The sequence below is a fragment of the Oryzias melastigma genome, linkage group LG21 (assembly GCF_002922805.2).
Source record: "Oryzias melastigma strain HK-1 linkage group LG21, ASM292280v2, whole genome shotgun sequence".
In the NCBI taxonomy this organism is placed as follows: domain Eukaryota; kingdom Metazoa; phylum Chordata; class Actinopteri; order Beloniformes; family Adrianichthyidae; genus Oryzias; species Oryzias melastigma.
The window spans coordinates 2,528,038-2,543,886 of NC_050532.1; the positions used below are offsets into that span (position 1 = coordinate 2,528,038).

The 15,849-nt window shown below is 36.5% G+C and overlaps 1 protein-coding gene across 1 annotated transcript; it reads right to left on the bottom strand.

Annotated features, from left to right (window-relative positions):
- Nucleotides 1–576: 576 nt before the first annotated feature.
- On the bottom strand, nt 577–14,326 carry LOC112154845 (immunoglobulin-like domain-containing receptor 1). Its single transcript, XM_024286051.2, has 8 exons — nt 14,037–14,326; nt 11,132–11,302; nt 9,490–9,639; nt 6,739–6,858; nt 6,518–6,664; nt 6,038–6,163; nt 4,490–5,343; nt 577–1,176 (listed from the first exon to the last, which is right to left on the bottom strand). Exons 1-8 carry the CDS (start codon nt 14,083–14,085, stop codon nt 1,138–1,140), a joined length of 1,656 nt encoding a protein of 551 aa, XP_024141819.1. The 5' UTR covers nt 14,086–14,326; the 3' UTR covers nt 577–1,137.
- Between the last annotated feature and the right edge of the window lie 1,523 nt (nt 14,327–15,849).

Sequence of the window (15,849 nt, forward strand, 5' to 3'; positions counted from 1 at the left end):
ATCAGAGAGCAGCGTCACATCCGGGAGGGCCGAGCCTCCAGCGCTCCAACTCCTGACTCTGAACTATAAATACGGGCTCCAACAACACCAGACCTTCACTCACAACAACTTACTCCTACAATGTGTCACTATGAAGAAAGTCACGCGCTGATTTTCAGTCACTAAGTTTTCTTTAAAGCCAAGTAAGTCACATGTAAGGCTTAATTGCAAACGGGTTACTAGTCTCTTATTTTAGTCGGGGTGCACAGATCCGTAATATATTACGTAAAATAAAATTTAAAGAATTGCATTCATAGTATTTATAGTAATGGATGAGAAAAGCAGAGAATGTGAAAATATTCGTTCAATTAGGTTTAGCAAGGCACAAGGGCTCCCTCTGCTGGACAGTCACGGAATGTATTAATTTAAAAACAAAAATCATATGTAAACATTTTCTTTTAACATTTTTTTTGTTGAAAAGAAGCAAAAATGGAAATTATAGAAGAAAATAATACTTTACAGTAAGTTTGGCCATCCTTAAAAAAGGATTTTCTACAAAGATTTTAATATATTAGAAAAAAAAAGACAATTTTGCACTTACCACATCTAAAAAGACTTTAATGCAAACATTTAACAACAATGTTTTTTTGTTACACAATGAAAATGTTGCTGACAATCACAAGAGAATTAGGAGTTTACTTAACATCAAATGTACACAACTGATTTCCAGGACAAACAGGAGTACCATCTCTGAATGTTGCTGCCTTTATACGTCACTACAGATATTCAATATAAAAAGTTAACATGACAGATTTACACAAAAATAAAAGTAAAAAACAAACAAACAAACAATTGTTCCTCATTACAAGTTCAATCCTTTCAGTTTTAACAGTTTGAACTTTTCCATTTAAAAGTGATATTTTTTAGAACAAGAGCAATTTTTAAGCGTTAATGTTATAAACAATTAATTAAAAAACAGGCAATGTTGTTGCAATAACTTGTAGCAGTGCAGTGAAGAGCAGAATGCATGAGTGCAACTTCCCCGACTGTTTTCATCACAGCGGCTTAAGCTTACTTAAAAGGTTAAGTTTCCAACTTCCTTGTCTTTACTTTCATGGTTGTGGAAATATTTCAGGAGAAGTGAGGGAGAGAAATGTTTCAGATGACTACGCTGGTGCTGCTATGGGAGCCTCTATCCTGAGAGAGAAGAGTGACAAAGGGGGAAGTTAGAATTTAAGAGGCAGAGTCCATGATCATCACATGCAGTTAAGAGATAAAAAAAATAAAACATGAAGAGAGAGAGAAAAAAGGTATGAAATGTGAGCACATGGAAATGTGAGCGATGTTTTCCATTTCAACAATTGTTTCTAAAGGAACTAAAGGCTACACAAAGCAACTCTTTGTGGAGCTGTGATGCCTACAGGTTTGGAACAGCGTTTCCTGACAGAATTTGAATACAGCTTTATTAAACAGGGTCAACAGAAAACATTTTCCATCATCTCATCTTCTTGCATCTGTGCTGCAATAACTCTAAATCCTAAACTTTAGAGCACTTCACCATCTGCTCTGTTTGAAATGTAAAAATCAACAAATAACAAGAACTTACACAGATTATTCTTATTATAAATGAATATAAATATAATTTTTTAAACTTTCACCCCACATAATCTGATGCCCTGAAAATGACATCCATGTGAATGTGCTTGATTTATCCAGATTAAAAACATTGTTTCCACCATTGGAAGTAATCTTTATATTTTGTGATGATTTAAGTTTAAATGATTAATGAAGACATTTCTACATACATTTGTCCCTACAGTCTATTTTTGAACATTAAAACTAATTTCAAATAATAAAATATCACTAAATAAGAACTTTCTATGCCAAAATAAAAGCTTCTCCAGAATATGTTCTTTATTCAGAGTTATATCTAAAGGCTGATTTCCACTGGTTCGTTTGTGGTGTGTCTCCATTGTGTTAACACAAAAAAATAGAATGTTTAATAATCAATCAGAATGTTCACGTCGCACGCATCACGTCTGCATCTGAAGGCCGGTTCTTCGCACTTTACACTTCAATTTTAAAGTACAAAGCCGAGGAACCGGAAACAGGTCCAGTTGTCGAAATAAACACTTCCGTTTTATTTTCAAAATAAAACTTTATTTTATATTTTAGGTGAAGTGCCCACCCGATAACACATGTTAACACTAGGGGTGTAGGGTTTAATTGAGTGGTGATAAATCGCAATATTTCATGAACTTGTATCGATTTAAAATTTAGCGACTGTAACACAAAAATCCAAGTTGCTGAGAGACTGACGCTGGGCCCGGTTATTTTATGACACCCTTAACAAAAGGGACTTTAATTAGATTAGGTTATTCTTAGAACCTTTTATTTATTAAAAAATAAGGTAATTTAATCTACTTAGGATGACTCTTGTCTTATTGTAAGCAAAAGGAAAAAGGCACAAAAAGTGCCAAAATACTGGTCAACAAAAAAATGTAGCAACCCAGTTTACCCTCTCCCCTCTAACTTAAAGGTGCCAAAATCCAAAAGGTGAGTTAAAAATCACCAAAAATGTGACCCACCAGGTGATTATCTGCTCAATATGACTGACCGCAAACAATTCTTTAATCAAAAAAGCAACAATATTCATTAACCTTAATACAAACAAGTTAATTCATGGCTTCTACATAAAATGTTGACATGATGACAATTAAAGGGTAACCAAACACCAAATCAACCTTTTTTTTGTCTGTTCACCTCTATAAATGGGGTTTTAAAAGTGCCATCTGTTGGTCATTGCCATTTTTTTTTACAAATTAAAATAAACTTGTTTTATTCCTGAAATTATAGTCAAAAGTCGGCTGTATGCTGCCCCCTACAGGATGAAACACTGTATTAAGAAGTCCCAGACATCATGATCTGAGTGACAGTATATAAGCCCCGCCCATCTTTGAGACGAACTCCCCATGCAATGCAACAGAGCTGCACCGCAGACAGACCAGTGTAAATTCGGGATAAGGTCTTACACTGACCCTAAAAAGATTCTTTTATTTTCCGTTCTTTTACCAGCAAATTTTGTGATATTGTTGGGTCAGCAAAAAGCAAACATGACAGCAGAATGTAAGACATTTTTACTTAAAGAGAAGAGGGAAAAAATGAAGCAAGAAAGGTCAAGTATTTGTTAGATATCAGCAGTGGCGGAGTTAGCAGTTTTGGGGCCCTAGGCGAACAACAACATGGGGCCCTCTGCAGCAGTTGTGTAAATCTATTTATTTTATTCCTAAAATTTAAAAAAAAATAAAAAATGGGTTCAAACCTGGCAAAACTGACAGCTTGCTAACTTGCAAGGCTACATACAGATTCCCACCCTACTCCCTAACTACCAAAAAGTGTATTAAAAAAATGACATTTTTTACCCTTTAACACTGGAGCTCCAATGTTTATACTCTTTGATTTACTGTAACTTTTCAAGCGTTAACACGATCAACGTAATTCCAGTAGATTCTGAAGGAGAAAGCGGCGTAACACGCTCCTTCAGAATCTACTGGAAATACGTTGATCGTGTTAACGATTATAAAGTTTCAGTGCGTTAAAGATTTTGTGTTTAAGCATCACCTGCAACGCCTCAGGTGTTAAAGGGTTAAACTGCAAACATTACGTCACACATTTTACAAATATTTATCAACTATTTATGAACCCACTCTGTCCTAATGCTGAAAATGTTAATGGTTTATTAACAAAATACACAAAAGTATATATGTGTATGTATATATATATATATATATATATATATATATATATATATATTATTTGGCAAAAAGTGTTCAAATGCAATGCATTGTGGTCTATATTCCCAAATATATTAAGTGTAGATCCACTCTTCTTTTTTTTTTTTTTTGAGAATTCTGGAAAATTTCACTTTTGGAAATAGTACATTTCCGTGAATTTGGACCTAGCTAAAGTCGCTTGACTTGCTGTAGACTGGAATATTCCATTGCTGCAGAGGAATAGGGGGGGGACAAAACACTTTCACATGATCTGTTTTAATGACAGAATTAAAGAATGATTGGCTTAAAATTTATTTTAGACACTTAAGTGCTCTGCTCGGGGGCCCCAATGTGTTGGGGAGCCCAAGGAAATCGCCACCTTTGCCTAACGGTAAGTCCGCCCCTGGATATCCATCAGTTCTTAGAGAGAAAACGTAAGACACCACAGAGTTAGCAAAGACACAGAAGGTTAGCTTTAAGATATAATTTGAGAAGAAGTGTGAAACTCCAGTTTTCCCCTTTTTTCGTGAACGTGACAGAAGCCAGCTTGTGGGGAAAAATAAAAAGATCTGTCAAAGATTCCCGCCTCCATAAGGCTCAGTATAAACCTAAACGTATAATTTTAAATAAAGCTGTGTTCTGTGGTTCACTAGATGCTGTTAGGTATTTGAGTGAGGAAGCGTCAGATGTAAAAGAGAGGCAGGCAGAAGGTGTCAGCAGACCAGTGTGGATCTTACAGACGGCGGGGCGTAGTTCTTGCGGTAGCTGCTGCTTCCGTGCTGGACGTCGATGGTGGAGTAGCTGGGCGGCTGCTCTGTCCAACTCTTCCCTCTTCCTCCTTTTCTCTTCCTCCCATTATCCTCGTCTGAGCTCCAGGACTCTTTGTGGCGCTGTGGGGGGGTGAGGCTCCTCCCCTTGCGAGCTGCTCTCTCGTACATTTCCTCCAACAGGTCGTCCTGGCTTCGGGCGCGGGGTCTGGACCCCCCCCTGCTCCTTCTCGATGAGGCTCCCCCCTCGTTCCTCGAGCCTCTGTGGGGCGCCCTTCCCTGCCTGTAGTCCAAATCGGAATCGTCGCTGTAATCGCGCAGGATTCCGCGCCGGGTGGGAGCGCTGTCCGCGTACCCACGGCCAGAGCGGTTAGTGCTCCCGCTGGAGTGGCTGGGCGCCCGGTAGCCCCGGGCTCCGTGCCTGGCTGCAGCCCCCCCGTGTGAGGAGAAGCTGGGAATACGCTGAACGATGGGGGGCAGAGTGATCACCCTCCTCTCCACCCCTTTAACCCCCATCTCATCAAGAGCGGACAGCATGCTCGGGGGCCCCGGCGCGTACGGGATTGCCTGAGGTTCCAGTCGCGGTTGGGGTGGGGCCATCATCTGATGAGCATACGGGGAAACCTGAGGCACCCCAACATCAAGGCCCTTCACCTGGTTCTCCAGGAAGTCCAGCACCGGGTTGGGGCCTTGAACGCTGCCCTGAAAGCTGCCGTTGTAATGATGCGGCGGCGGGGGAGGAGCCTGCTGCTGCAGCGCCATGGGAGACAGCTGCATGGGGGTCATCGCAAAGTTTTGTTTGGTGGGGTAGTCAGAGTACGACCCTGATGGAAAAAGGAAAGATTTAGGTTTTACAGTACCAGAACTTATGATAAGCTATGATATAATTTCCATTTGTGTGTGCGTAATTCTTGATTTGTGCGAAACTTTGGATTTTTGTGTGCTTAATTCACGATTTGTGTGCAAGTTTGGATTTGTGCATCCATAATTCTTGTTTTCTGCATGCATAATTGTTGTAACTTTGGAATTTGTGCGTGTGTAATTCTATTTGTGCGAAAATTTTGATTTGTGTGTGTGTAATTCTTGATTTGTATATATATATTTATACAATGCATATATATGTAATATATATGAATACAATATATTTTGTACAAAAGTATAAAATTCAAAAAATTGGGGTGCATGTGTAAATTATATATATATATTTTTTTATTTCATAATTTTTGCACTTAAGCACAAATGTATGAGCTACAAATCAAGAATTACACAAGCACAATTATGCACACAAAAATGGAAATGATACTATTTTCTCTCCATATAAAAACCACAGAGACGTTTGTGTGTTTGAAGTTAAAAATTACACAAAAACACTCAATCGCAGGATTGTTTCCTCGCTATAAACATCAACTAATCCAGTTTCGTTTCTCTGGACTGTGAGTCCAAAGCAAACACACCTGAACAAAGCAACTAATCGCTGAACAATGCGGGCTGCGATGCTTTTGTGTGGCTGCCGCTCACCTGGATAAAGGAAGGGCACGCCCTGGGACGACACGTTGGAGCTGATGGGAGCGTAGATCGGTTGACCCTTCATCCAAGGAGCCATGGCCTTCTGAGCCTCCCGGATCATCCGGTACTGCATCACCGCTGAAGACAGAGCAGAGGACAGTCAGTTTTCCAATCGGGAATTTTTGCTTTAGCAACAATTTTTATATATTTTTTTTACAATTTTACACCAAATTGGCTTTTATCTGCAAATATTTTTGTATCACTTTTGTTCTATTTTTGCCCTCCTAACCCTTTTATTTAAATAAAGTTTTGCAGACATTTATTGAAATTTTAAACCAGTCAGTTTTTATCAGATTAATCACTAAAAGCACTAAAAAAAAACATTTATTTTCTGTTTATTTATCAGTTTTAGGCTTTTATTGTAAAAACAATGTAAGTCAGATTTTGTTGGAGCAAAGAGAATAAAGACGCCGTGTAGAGCGTCTGCTCCACCTTTTTCTGGGCAGCAGCAGGTCTGGGGGCAGCAGGGGCAGCGGACGTAGCAGCAGCACTTCTGCGGGCAGCACTGACAGCAGCAGATGCAGCAGAGCATGAGGAGGAGGAGGGCGCCAATGATGATGAGCAGGACGGTCAGCCAGTCTGGAACAGGCCACACCCACAAAATGAAGCACAGCTGGACGTGCGTCTGCTCTCACGCGTGTACGCAAACTCACGGAAGACGATGAGTTTGATCTCCCGGTCCGAGTCTCCCGTCGTGTCTCCGGCAGCGTCGATGGAGCAGTAATACATCCCGTTATCCCACCACATCACCTCGTTTATGACCAGGTCAGCCTCTGTTGACAGAGAGACCCACGTTAGCATCATAAAAAAATAAAATGAACTTTTGAGGAAAAAGTAGATGAGAAACAGAATGTTTTAGAGTAACTGTGTGACATGGGTGACTTCAGTTAGGTTTGAAACCAGTTTTTACCACCACTGTAGGGAATTAAGAGACTGACAAGGAAAGAAAATCAGTCTCACCTGCATGACTTAAGCTGCTGACACTTTGAAAAGCTTTAAAGAAATTAGATGATGTTCTGATGAGGTGCAGTAAGTGTGGAAATCTGGCTTCAGTTCGGCATGTGATCCCTTAAGATGATTTATATAGTGAGCAGGTCACTTCATCAGCTTTTTTTTTTAATTAACGACTTTACAATAGTTGCGCCACAAACGATTATTTAATAATCAAATAATCACAAATTATTTGTTTCCGATTAGTCGACTTATCGGGTTATGTACACGTATGTAAAGCAAACTCTTAACCATCATTAGCTTTAAACTAACTAAAAACTATAGCATTACATGCAATAATCCTAGCGATAAACTGAATTTGGCCACTGCAGATGCTAGTGCTGATATCTGAAAATGCTGAAATTGATAGCTGAAAATGCTGAAATTGATAGCTGAAAATGCTGAAGTTGATAGCTGAAAATGCTGAAGTTGATAGCCAGCTCAAATATTAGCTAAATGCCAAATTAGCCTAAAAAACAAAAAGCCTAAGTTGCCATGCTGCTGAAATAATAGCCTAACTCCAAAATCGCCTAAAAAAAAAAAAAACCTAAATTAGCCAAAATAGTTAGCATGAAATATTAGCTTAACTCTAAAATAGCCTTAAAAAATGAACAAAAAGCCTAAATTAGTCAAAATAGCTATAGCATGCATCTGAAATATTAAACTCAAAAATAGCCCAAAAAAAACAAACAAAAAAAGCCTAAATGAGTCAAAACAGCTAGCATGTAGCTGAAATATTAGCTAAACTCCAAAATAGCCTAAAAAACTTTTAAAAAGCCTAAATTACCCAATATAGCTAGCACGTATCTGAAATATTAGCTAAACTCTAAAAATAGCCTAAAAAAAAACTTAATAAATGCCAAAATAGTCCAAATAGGTAGCAGAATGCCATTATAAATTTTAAATCTTCTACACTATGACTCCATATAATATAAAGTAACAACTAATCGACTATTTTAATAGCATGTTACAAGCAACATGTAGACAGAATTCTCTGATGTTCCAAATCTGATCATGAAAAATAAAAAAAAAACAAGTAAATTTAGCCCTTTTCAGCAGCTAGATATCCACCTTTATTCAATTATTCTAGTTTTTGACTGAACAAAAAGAAAGGAGATGGAAGTCACATGACTCTGCTGTGCAACAAAGGCAACCATTGTTTCTTCTTTGTGGACTATGAAGACCAGCAGCATTTATTTAGCAGATACGGTATGTTAGCTCCTATATTAGCTAAGCTAACACTATGACCGTTAGCTTTGGGAAGCTCAGACAGGTGGAGGCTTGAAAGGAAATGTAAATGTTGCTTCATTACAAAGGTAGTTTGTGGAAATAAGTCAGAAAATGGACAGTCTGATTGTAGACATTCTGATCATCAGATCCATATTTACATTTATCTGGTTACTTCCAGTAATTTCTCTGTGCATATAAAGGTTCATTGACTGCCAGTTTTCACTATAAAACATCTTAATTGTACGACAGAATATTAGAGCCACCGTGAAAGAAAAAAAAACACACTTGCATATATGATAAAAGAAATAAGGAAAAAAACGTTAGTAGAAAAAATTAAAGGAAAAATGTCATTTTTTTTTCCAACAATTAAGTCGAAAAATTATTTTAAAAAAGCTAAAATATTATTTAACATTTTAAGAAAAAAAAATATTTTTGAGAACAAAGTTGCAAAATTAGGAGAAAAAAGTAAAAAGTTTACCAGTAAAAGTTAACATTTCTTTTGAAGAGTAATATTTATCCAACAACAGTCATAAAATTATTTTTAAAAAGTCAACATTTTACAGAAAAACAAAACATAAGAAAAAAATGCAATATTTTACAATAAAAAAGTTTTAAAATGAGAAAAAAAGTCATTTTTTATAAGAATAAAGTCATACAAGTACTAGAAAAAAAGTAAACACATGATTCAAAAAGTTGCAATTTTATAAGAAAAAAAATATTCTATTTCAAAAATAAAGTTCTAATTTTAATGAAAATAAAGTTATACATTTACAAAAATCTAATTCTTGTGATTTCTCAAAATTGTCATAAATTAAAAAGTTCATGTTTGAATGTCTGTTGAAATGTTTTAAAGGCTAAATAGACATTTTATAAAAATGAAATAATTACTTTTTAACTGTAAAAATGTCAAATTTTTTTGAAGCATGCATTTAAGACTTTTACGTCATAATAGCTTCAATATATTTCATACATATTTTCAGTTCAATTTTTTTCTCATAATTTTGCAACTTTATTGACTTTTCTCATTATTTCTGGACTTTATTCTCATTTATTTGCTATTTTTTTCATTTTAGGGTGGCCCTAATACTCTGTTGCACCATAGAATTTCTATGGAGAAGTTCAAATCAGAAGAATGAAAACACCTGAACATCAAACCCCAGAAATCAAGCTGAGATCTAACTTACTGTTCTGGATGGTAATTTTGCGGTTCTTGTACTCGACGCCCAGAATGGGCTCATTGGCTCCCCTCTTCTGCACCACAGTGCGAACGGTCCGCTGACTGTCGGGACAGTCGTTGGCGGGGTCCTGACCCAGCTGCAGAGCTGCCTGGTAAGCTTTGGAGACACACATGTAGAACAGTTCTCATGCAGTTTTCTAACACTGTATTTGATGCTTTTCCATGTTTGTGATAAGGAGCATGAGGAGTACACGTGTGCTGATCCGCATGTGAAGTATTGCGACAGAGCTGAAATTCACATAACTAACTCCAGCGTGTTTGTCCTGTAGGACCTGTCCACATGTTCAGCTATAACACAAAACAATGAGAAATCTGACTCCAAACATGACAGCAATGATGCAGAACAAACAGAAACCTTCATCTCTTAGTGATTAGTAGAAAGATTTCATTACTTAAACACATTTTGTGACACACGTACAAATATAATTATACATTATTGTGAACAGAGTTTACGGTTATAATAATAAGAGTAAACGTTGAGATGTTGCTGTTTGTTATAAACTAGACAATTGTGAAGACAACAAAACACTTAACGAAAAACACAACTTTGAACTTTTTTCAGTTGCTCTTTAATACTTTCACACAAAACAAATCATCTAATTAAGCCGTTTTCCTGCATCACCTCTACTGTTATCTTCTGAGTTTTGTATTTTTTAACAAATAAATATATTTTTTAATAAGTTATAAGTACATTCTTCACATCTTTGGTTCTTTAGGTACTACAATATTTTTACAGCTTCTTTAAAATAGAATTAGTACAAGTTAATAAAAAAGCAACAGATTGTGATGACCACATTCAACTTTGATTGCCGACATGACACTAAAATACAGTTCAGAGTCTATTTCTAGAGAGGTTGTTTTGTCATGAGTCGGCCACCAGATGTCACTGTTCTTGGTTTGACTGAAGCCTCGAAGGGAATGTTTGTGTCAAGATATAAAATATGTCTCATTTATTCATCATGTAATATGAAGAGAGCAGTTAACCTACTTCTATTTGTCTTCTGTGATGCTGAGAATAAAGTCTAGTGTGACACTCCTTTGAATACATTTGTAATTATTTGTATTTAAATGTGCTAAAAAATGACTTTAGTTAATAAAGTGATATCCAAACTGTATTTTCCTTCCTATTTTTCCTCAGGTTGAAAACTTAAATGTATCAAATCATGAGCAAAAATAGTCAAATGAAATGTGTATTATTGTTATTTTTTTTGTATAAACAGTGAATTGTGTTCTGCATCCTGATTGGCTGTAGACTCTGTCAATCAATATCCTCTGTCATGTCCTGTACGGAACACATTCAGTTTACTAAATCTACATTAATCTTTGATTGTGATCAGATTTTTGTTTTATAATCCTGGACTTTTTTTAATTAAGGAACCTGGAACTTTGAGAGTTTAAACAAGAGAGAAAAGTGTGAAAATGTTCATATGTGTCTGAGAAAGGAGGATAAGGTGTAGAGTGAGGAGTTTTACAGACTTCTTTGTGACTTTCATCTATCGCAGGTTATTTTTAGAACGTCATTTCCCTGATAAACAATTGGCTTTCTTGTCTTTATAACCAGCACACCTAACGTGACCATGTCGCCTTACCTGTGGAGTAGTACTCCAGAATGGGGTCTTTGCAGAAGGATTTGAACTTCCATGAGACCAGGACATCCAGAGAGCTGGCTGAAGTAGAGTAGTCACAGTACAGAATCACATTGGAGAAGAGCATGGTTCTCCTCTCCGTCTGAGGGACCACCACCTGAATGGACAGCAGCTCTGAAACAAACACAAATTAGGGGGAAGATATAAAAACTTTTAAACTGCTTTCATTTGCATCCATCACACCATCAACCCTCATGTTCTCCTCCTCCATGAACCGTCTTTCTTCTAAACCTCGTCTTCCTGTAGTTCCAGCCTATGTCGGAATTATTCATTTCCCCTCTATGATCAGTTTTCCAGAAGTTTGTCCTCTCTCGGGGGGTGGAGTGCTCCTGCCTCAGGTGGAGGAGTTTAAATATTTTGGGGTCTTGTTTACGAGTGAGGGAAGATCAGAGCGTGCGATTGATGGTCCGCCGTTATGTGGTCACTACACCCATCCATTGTGGTGAAGAATGATGCGATGCACACCATAGATAATAAAATGTTCATACACTAGGGGTGTAACGGATCACGGATAATCCGTGGTCCGTACGGATCAGTAGCCATTGTTCGGTACACACGAGGACCGTGGATCAACAAACACCACAAAATGTGCATTTTTGGGGTTACTGCAGATAGATTTGGCCATTTCAAAACTATTTTCAAGCATTCTCTCCCAGTTTTTGTAGATTTGGTCTCAAGACATGTAAATGTCATCAGAAACGACATGTTTTAGGTTTTTTTTGTGTCCAAAGTTCAAAGATATTTTGTTTTTATAAATAGGCCTCAATGAGCAAATGTTTTGATGCAATATGAGTATATTCAAGTTTTGAGGTACTGTATTTATATGTTTTATCAAATATATGTTTTGAAACTTTCTATAGTTCTACAGACACAAAGTAGCTCCTTCTGACCTTCTCTGTTCTCCAGAAGAATCCTCAAAGCAAACACTGCATCTGTGGTTCTCCTCCGCTGCATGAAACTAAACTGTTGCTCACGTCTGACCTCAGACGAGCTTCCACTACTCCTTCACATTACTTCACTGTGACTCATCATCTCTGCTCCTCTGTATAAATATGCAAACGATCACCATAGCTAATTCAAATGAGGAAAACCTTCAGTGTGCAGTTCAAAGAAAACCAATCAGAATGTGGTTGCACTGATTTAAAACACATACTGATCATAGCAACAATTCCAGCTGTTTGTAGTAATGATCTATCAAAGAGAACATGGAAGTTAGCAGGTGTTCTGATGGGGGTGAGCGCTCGCCGTCTGATGCTGCTACACTCTAATGACATCATTCATGGGCTATATTTTAATAGTTTATAGTAAGTTTAAAAAAAATTGGAGTTTACCTAATATTTTAGCAAAATGCTAACGTTTTTGGCTAATTTGTTAAGTGCTGGGGTTTTTTAGGCTAATTTAGAGCTTAGCCTCGATTTTAACAACATGCTAGCATTTTTCGCTGACTTGTTAACTACTGGGGCTTTTAGGCTAATTTAGAGCTTAGCTTCTATTTTAGCAACAGGCTATTGTTTTTGGCTAATTTAGCCTACTGAGGAATTTTAGGCCATTTTTGGAGTTTAGCTAGTATTTAAGCAACGTTCTAGTTCACCTCTGAGTTGTGGGCGGGACCATAAGTGTGGAGTAAGCCTTCCCCCACTACCTGTCATCTATCAAAATTGGAGAGTAATATTGGAGCTATTCAGCCGTACAGTTTTGATCCAGATTCCAGCTCAGATGAGGAAACAAAGACGTTCATGGGTCTATTTGTCTTAATTTGTTTCAAATGGAGTGGAGCAGGGAGTTCGCGGCTTGCCATAGTTTTTTTTTTTTTTTTTTTTTTTGGTCTGCTCCAGATTCCAAGTGATTTGAATACAGAAATACTCAAAAAAGCTATTTCTTTTTTAAATTGTCTTTATAATATTGTAAAAACACCACAGGTACATGTTAAAAACATATTTTTTATAGGAGTGGGTCTTAAAAATACATCGCACAACCTCAGCATTTACAACTGTTCCGTCAAATGTTTAAACTTTTTGCTGTTTCTCTTACTAATGTCATTTAAAGCAGTTCACTTTCAGTTTATTATATTGTAGTTTGATTTCTCCTGGTTCAAAAAACTAAATTTATCAATAATAATTATTTATTTGATCATTTTGACAAAACAATCGAATGATTCTTGGATTTGATGTTCTCTCCTATTTCAATCTGGATTAAATAAACTGTAAACATTTCTACAAAATAAAAGCTCAAGCACAAAAATTGTAATTCTCTGCAGAATTCTGAAAATTATCAGTAAAAAAAAAAAGAATGCTAAATGTCCTTCAGAATTGCTCTAAAATACAGATTCCATACATAATTATAAAAATAAAATATAATAACAATACTGACATTATTCTTTGTGTTTTTCTGCCATACCCAAACACAAAAACGCTTCTCATCCATGGAGATAAACTCATACAAATAATAAATGACTGGACTGAACCCATGACCTGAAGTCTTCAGGTTTCAGAATAAAAGCCGCAGGTGTCTCGCCTTAGAAAACAGAACAAATCCTCTCTAAAAGCAAACCCATTTGGAGAATTAATTTACCACGAAATTCTGGTCTCACGTATAAAATTATACATACTTTTCCTGCATATCAACCATAACGTGACCTAAATTTATCAGGAACTGCTGGAGTAAATACGTGCGACGGTCGGCTGTCCTGTTTACACCTGTAGATTATTAACGAGCAGACATGGCCGTCCGTTTCTCATCCGGACCTCTCCCTACTTTAAACAAAAGAGGTTTACAAAGCGTAACATTAACCCAACATCATTTTAAAAGTGGTTTGAGTGAGTAAAAGCGTTGGGTTTTTGCGGCTCACCTGTCGGCAGGTGCACCAACACAAGCGACAGCAGGAACAATTTTTCCATCTTGATACTTTTTATCCTTCCGCGGAAACTTCACTCTCTGTCCTCGGAAAGCCTGAAAACGCCAAGTAAATATCCGGAATGTGAAGGAAAAGTCCTCGTGAACGTTCCGAGCTGCATTATCTCAGAGGTTTTACATTCCTGGAGCTTTTTTGTTTTCTGTAGAGCAGATAAGGATCTTCAGAAAGTGCTAGAGCCGCGGAGGACGACTTCTCTGGGGAAAGGCTGGCGGAGGACTACCACCCCTCCCCCAATCCAGCTCCAGGTGACGTCCGTAGCTCCGCCCCCTGGGACAGGTGCAGCGCTTTGTAACCAACACTTGTTTATTAGGGAAAGGAAAAAAATAATAAAATAATAGAATTTCGTCCAAAAACATGATTGATAAGAAAAATGATTGATTCCAAAATGCCCTTTAGTGTGAAAGTGATTAAAGATTTTGGTTTATTATTAGAAATAAAGGAATACAATTCAAAAGTGCAGATTAAAAAAATGTAGTATTTTATGAAAATATCTATCTAGACAAATGTGTTTGTTTTTGGATATTCATGTGTAAAGAAACTTTAGTGCAGCTGTAAATAAAAGTGTGTAGATGAGGCGAGTGAGGACTTCTTCAGGAACACAATCCAGGATGATTAATGTATTGGTTCTTACTGTAAATGTGCAATCATGGTGTCAGTCAAATTTGTCCAGAAATGAATCAAACTTACAGAGTTGACCGGACTCTAGATTTACCAGATCTTAACTGGCCTGGTAAATCTAGAGTTTTGGTGTATCTTGCTCAAAGCTTGGTCCTTTACTCCTTCTAAAGCTTTAGATTTTTGCATTAAATTCTTTTTTATGGACCTTAATTGCTGAATCAGTTTTGATGTATGTGATTTATTGAGACGCTAATGTTATGTTATTCATATCAAATATTTTCAGCCTCCAAATGTGGGCGTTGGGGTCATAACCAGTTATTGTGGTTACTCTTAAAAAACAAAGCTTCACATGAATTTACAGCTGTTTAAACCCACTGAGTAAAATCTTGGTTTTTGTGTTTTTAAAATGTAATATTTAAGATTACATTTAAATTTCTATTTCTTTGTTGAAATCAGAGACTATGTCCTAGAAAATGTCAGTTTTTTTTTAAGATTTTGGCTAAAAACACTACAGGGAACACTTTTGCAATAGATCAAAAGATGATCAGAGAGAAACTTTAAATAACTTAATTTATAATGTGTTTAAAACTGTTAGCATCTGTGTGGGCTTTTTCCTTGAATCATAAAATAACCTTGAAATTGATTTTAAAATTCTGTTGAAATAAATCAAGAATGTGCCGTTAAAAATCCATATTTGGAAATGTTCTTGTAAGTTTAACTTTATTTAACTAAAAAATATGATTCAGTTGTGCATTGAAGCCCTGTAGATAATTTTAAAGAGTGACAAGGGAATTGCATTAAATCTTCACACTTAATTTAACAGAATGAAACACCTGAGTAAGGAAAATTTTGCAGTCACTGATGACTTTTTGATCCAATTTAGTAACTTTTTAGGATAAAGAGGAAAGAAATGTTCAGATTAATGTATTTATTTTGTATGTTGTACTATGTTGAACTTCTTTAAACAAATATTTAATGTGTTTAAATTTAAGCTTGAGATGTTATTATTCTTTTATTCATTTAGTTAATCTGCCTGCTCCTTTTCAAACATATTTTTAATCTACATTATTATTGTGGCTAATATTATCTATACGCTTGTATCATATATGTTATAAAAATTAAACGTTTG

What these genes read in the sequence shown, in the direction of transcription:
- LOC112154845 (XM_024286051.2), bottom strand. Translation starts at nt 14,085, where the DNA reads ATGGAAAAATTGTTCCTGCTGTCGCTTGTGTTGGTGCACCTGCCGACA. An exon ending in TCTGGAGTACTACTCCACAG is followed by an intron (nt 9,640 to 11,131) that starts GTAAGGCGACAT and finishes GTGTCTCCAAAG; the next exon opens with CTTACCAGGCAGCTCTGCAG. An exon ending in CAAAATTACCATCCAGAACA is followed by an intron (nt 6,859 to 9,489) that starts GTAAGTTAGATC and finishes CTCTGTCAACAG; the next exon opens with AGGCTGACCTGGTCATAAAC.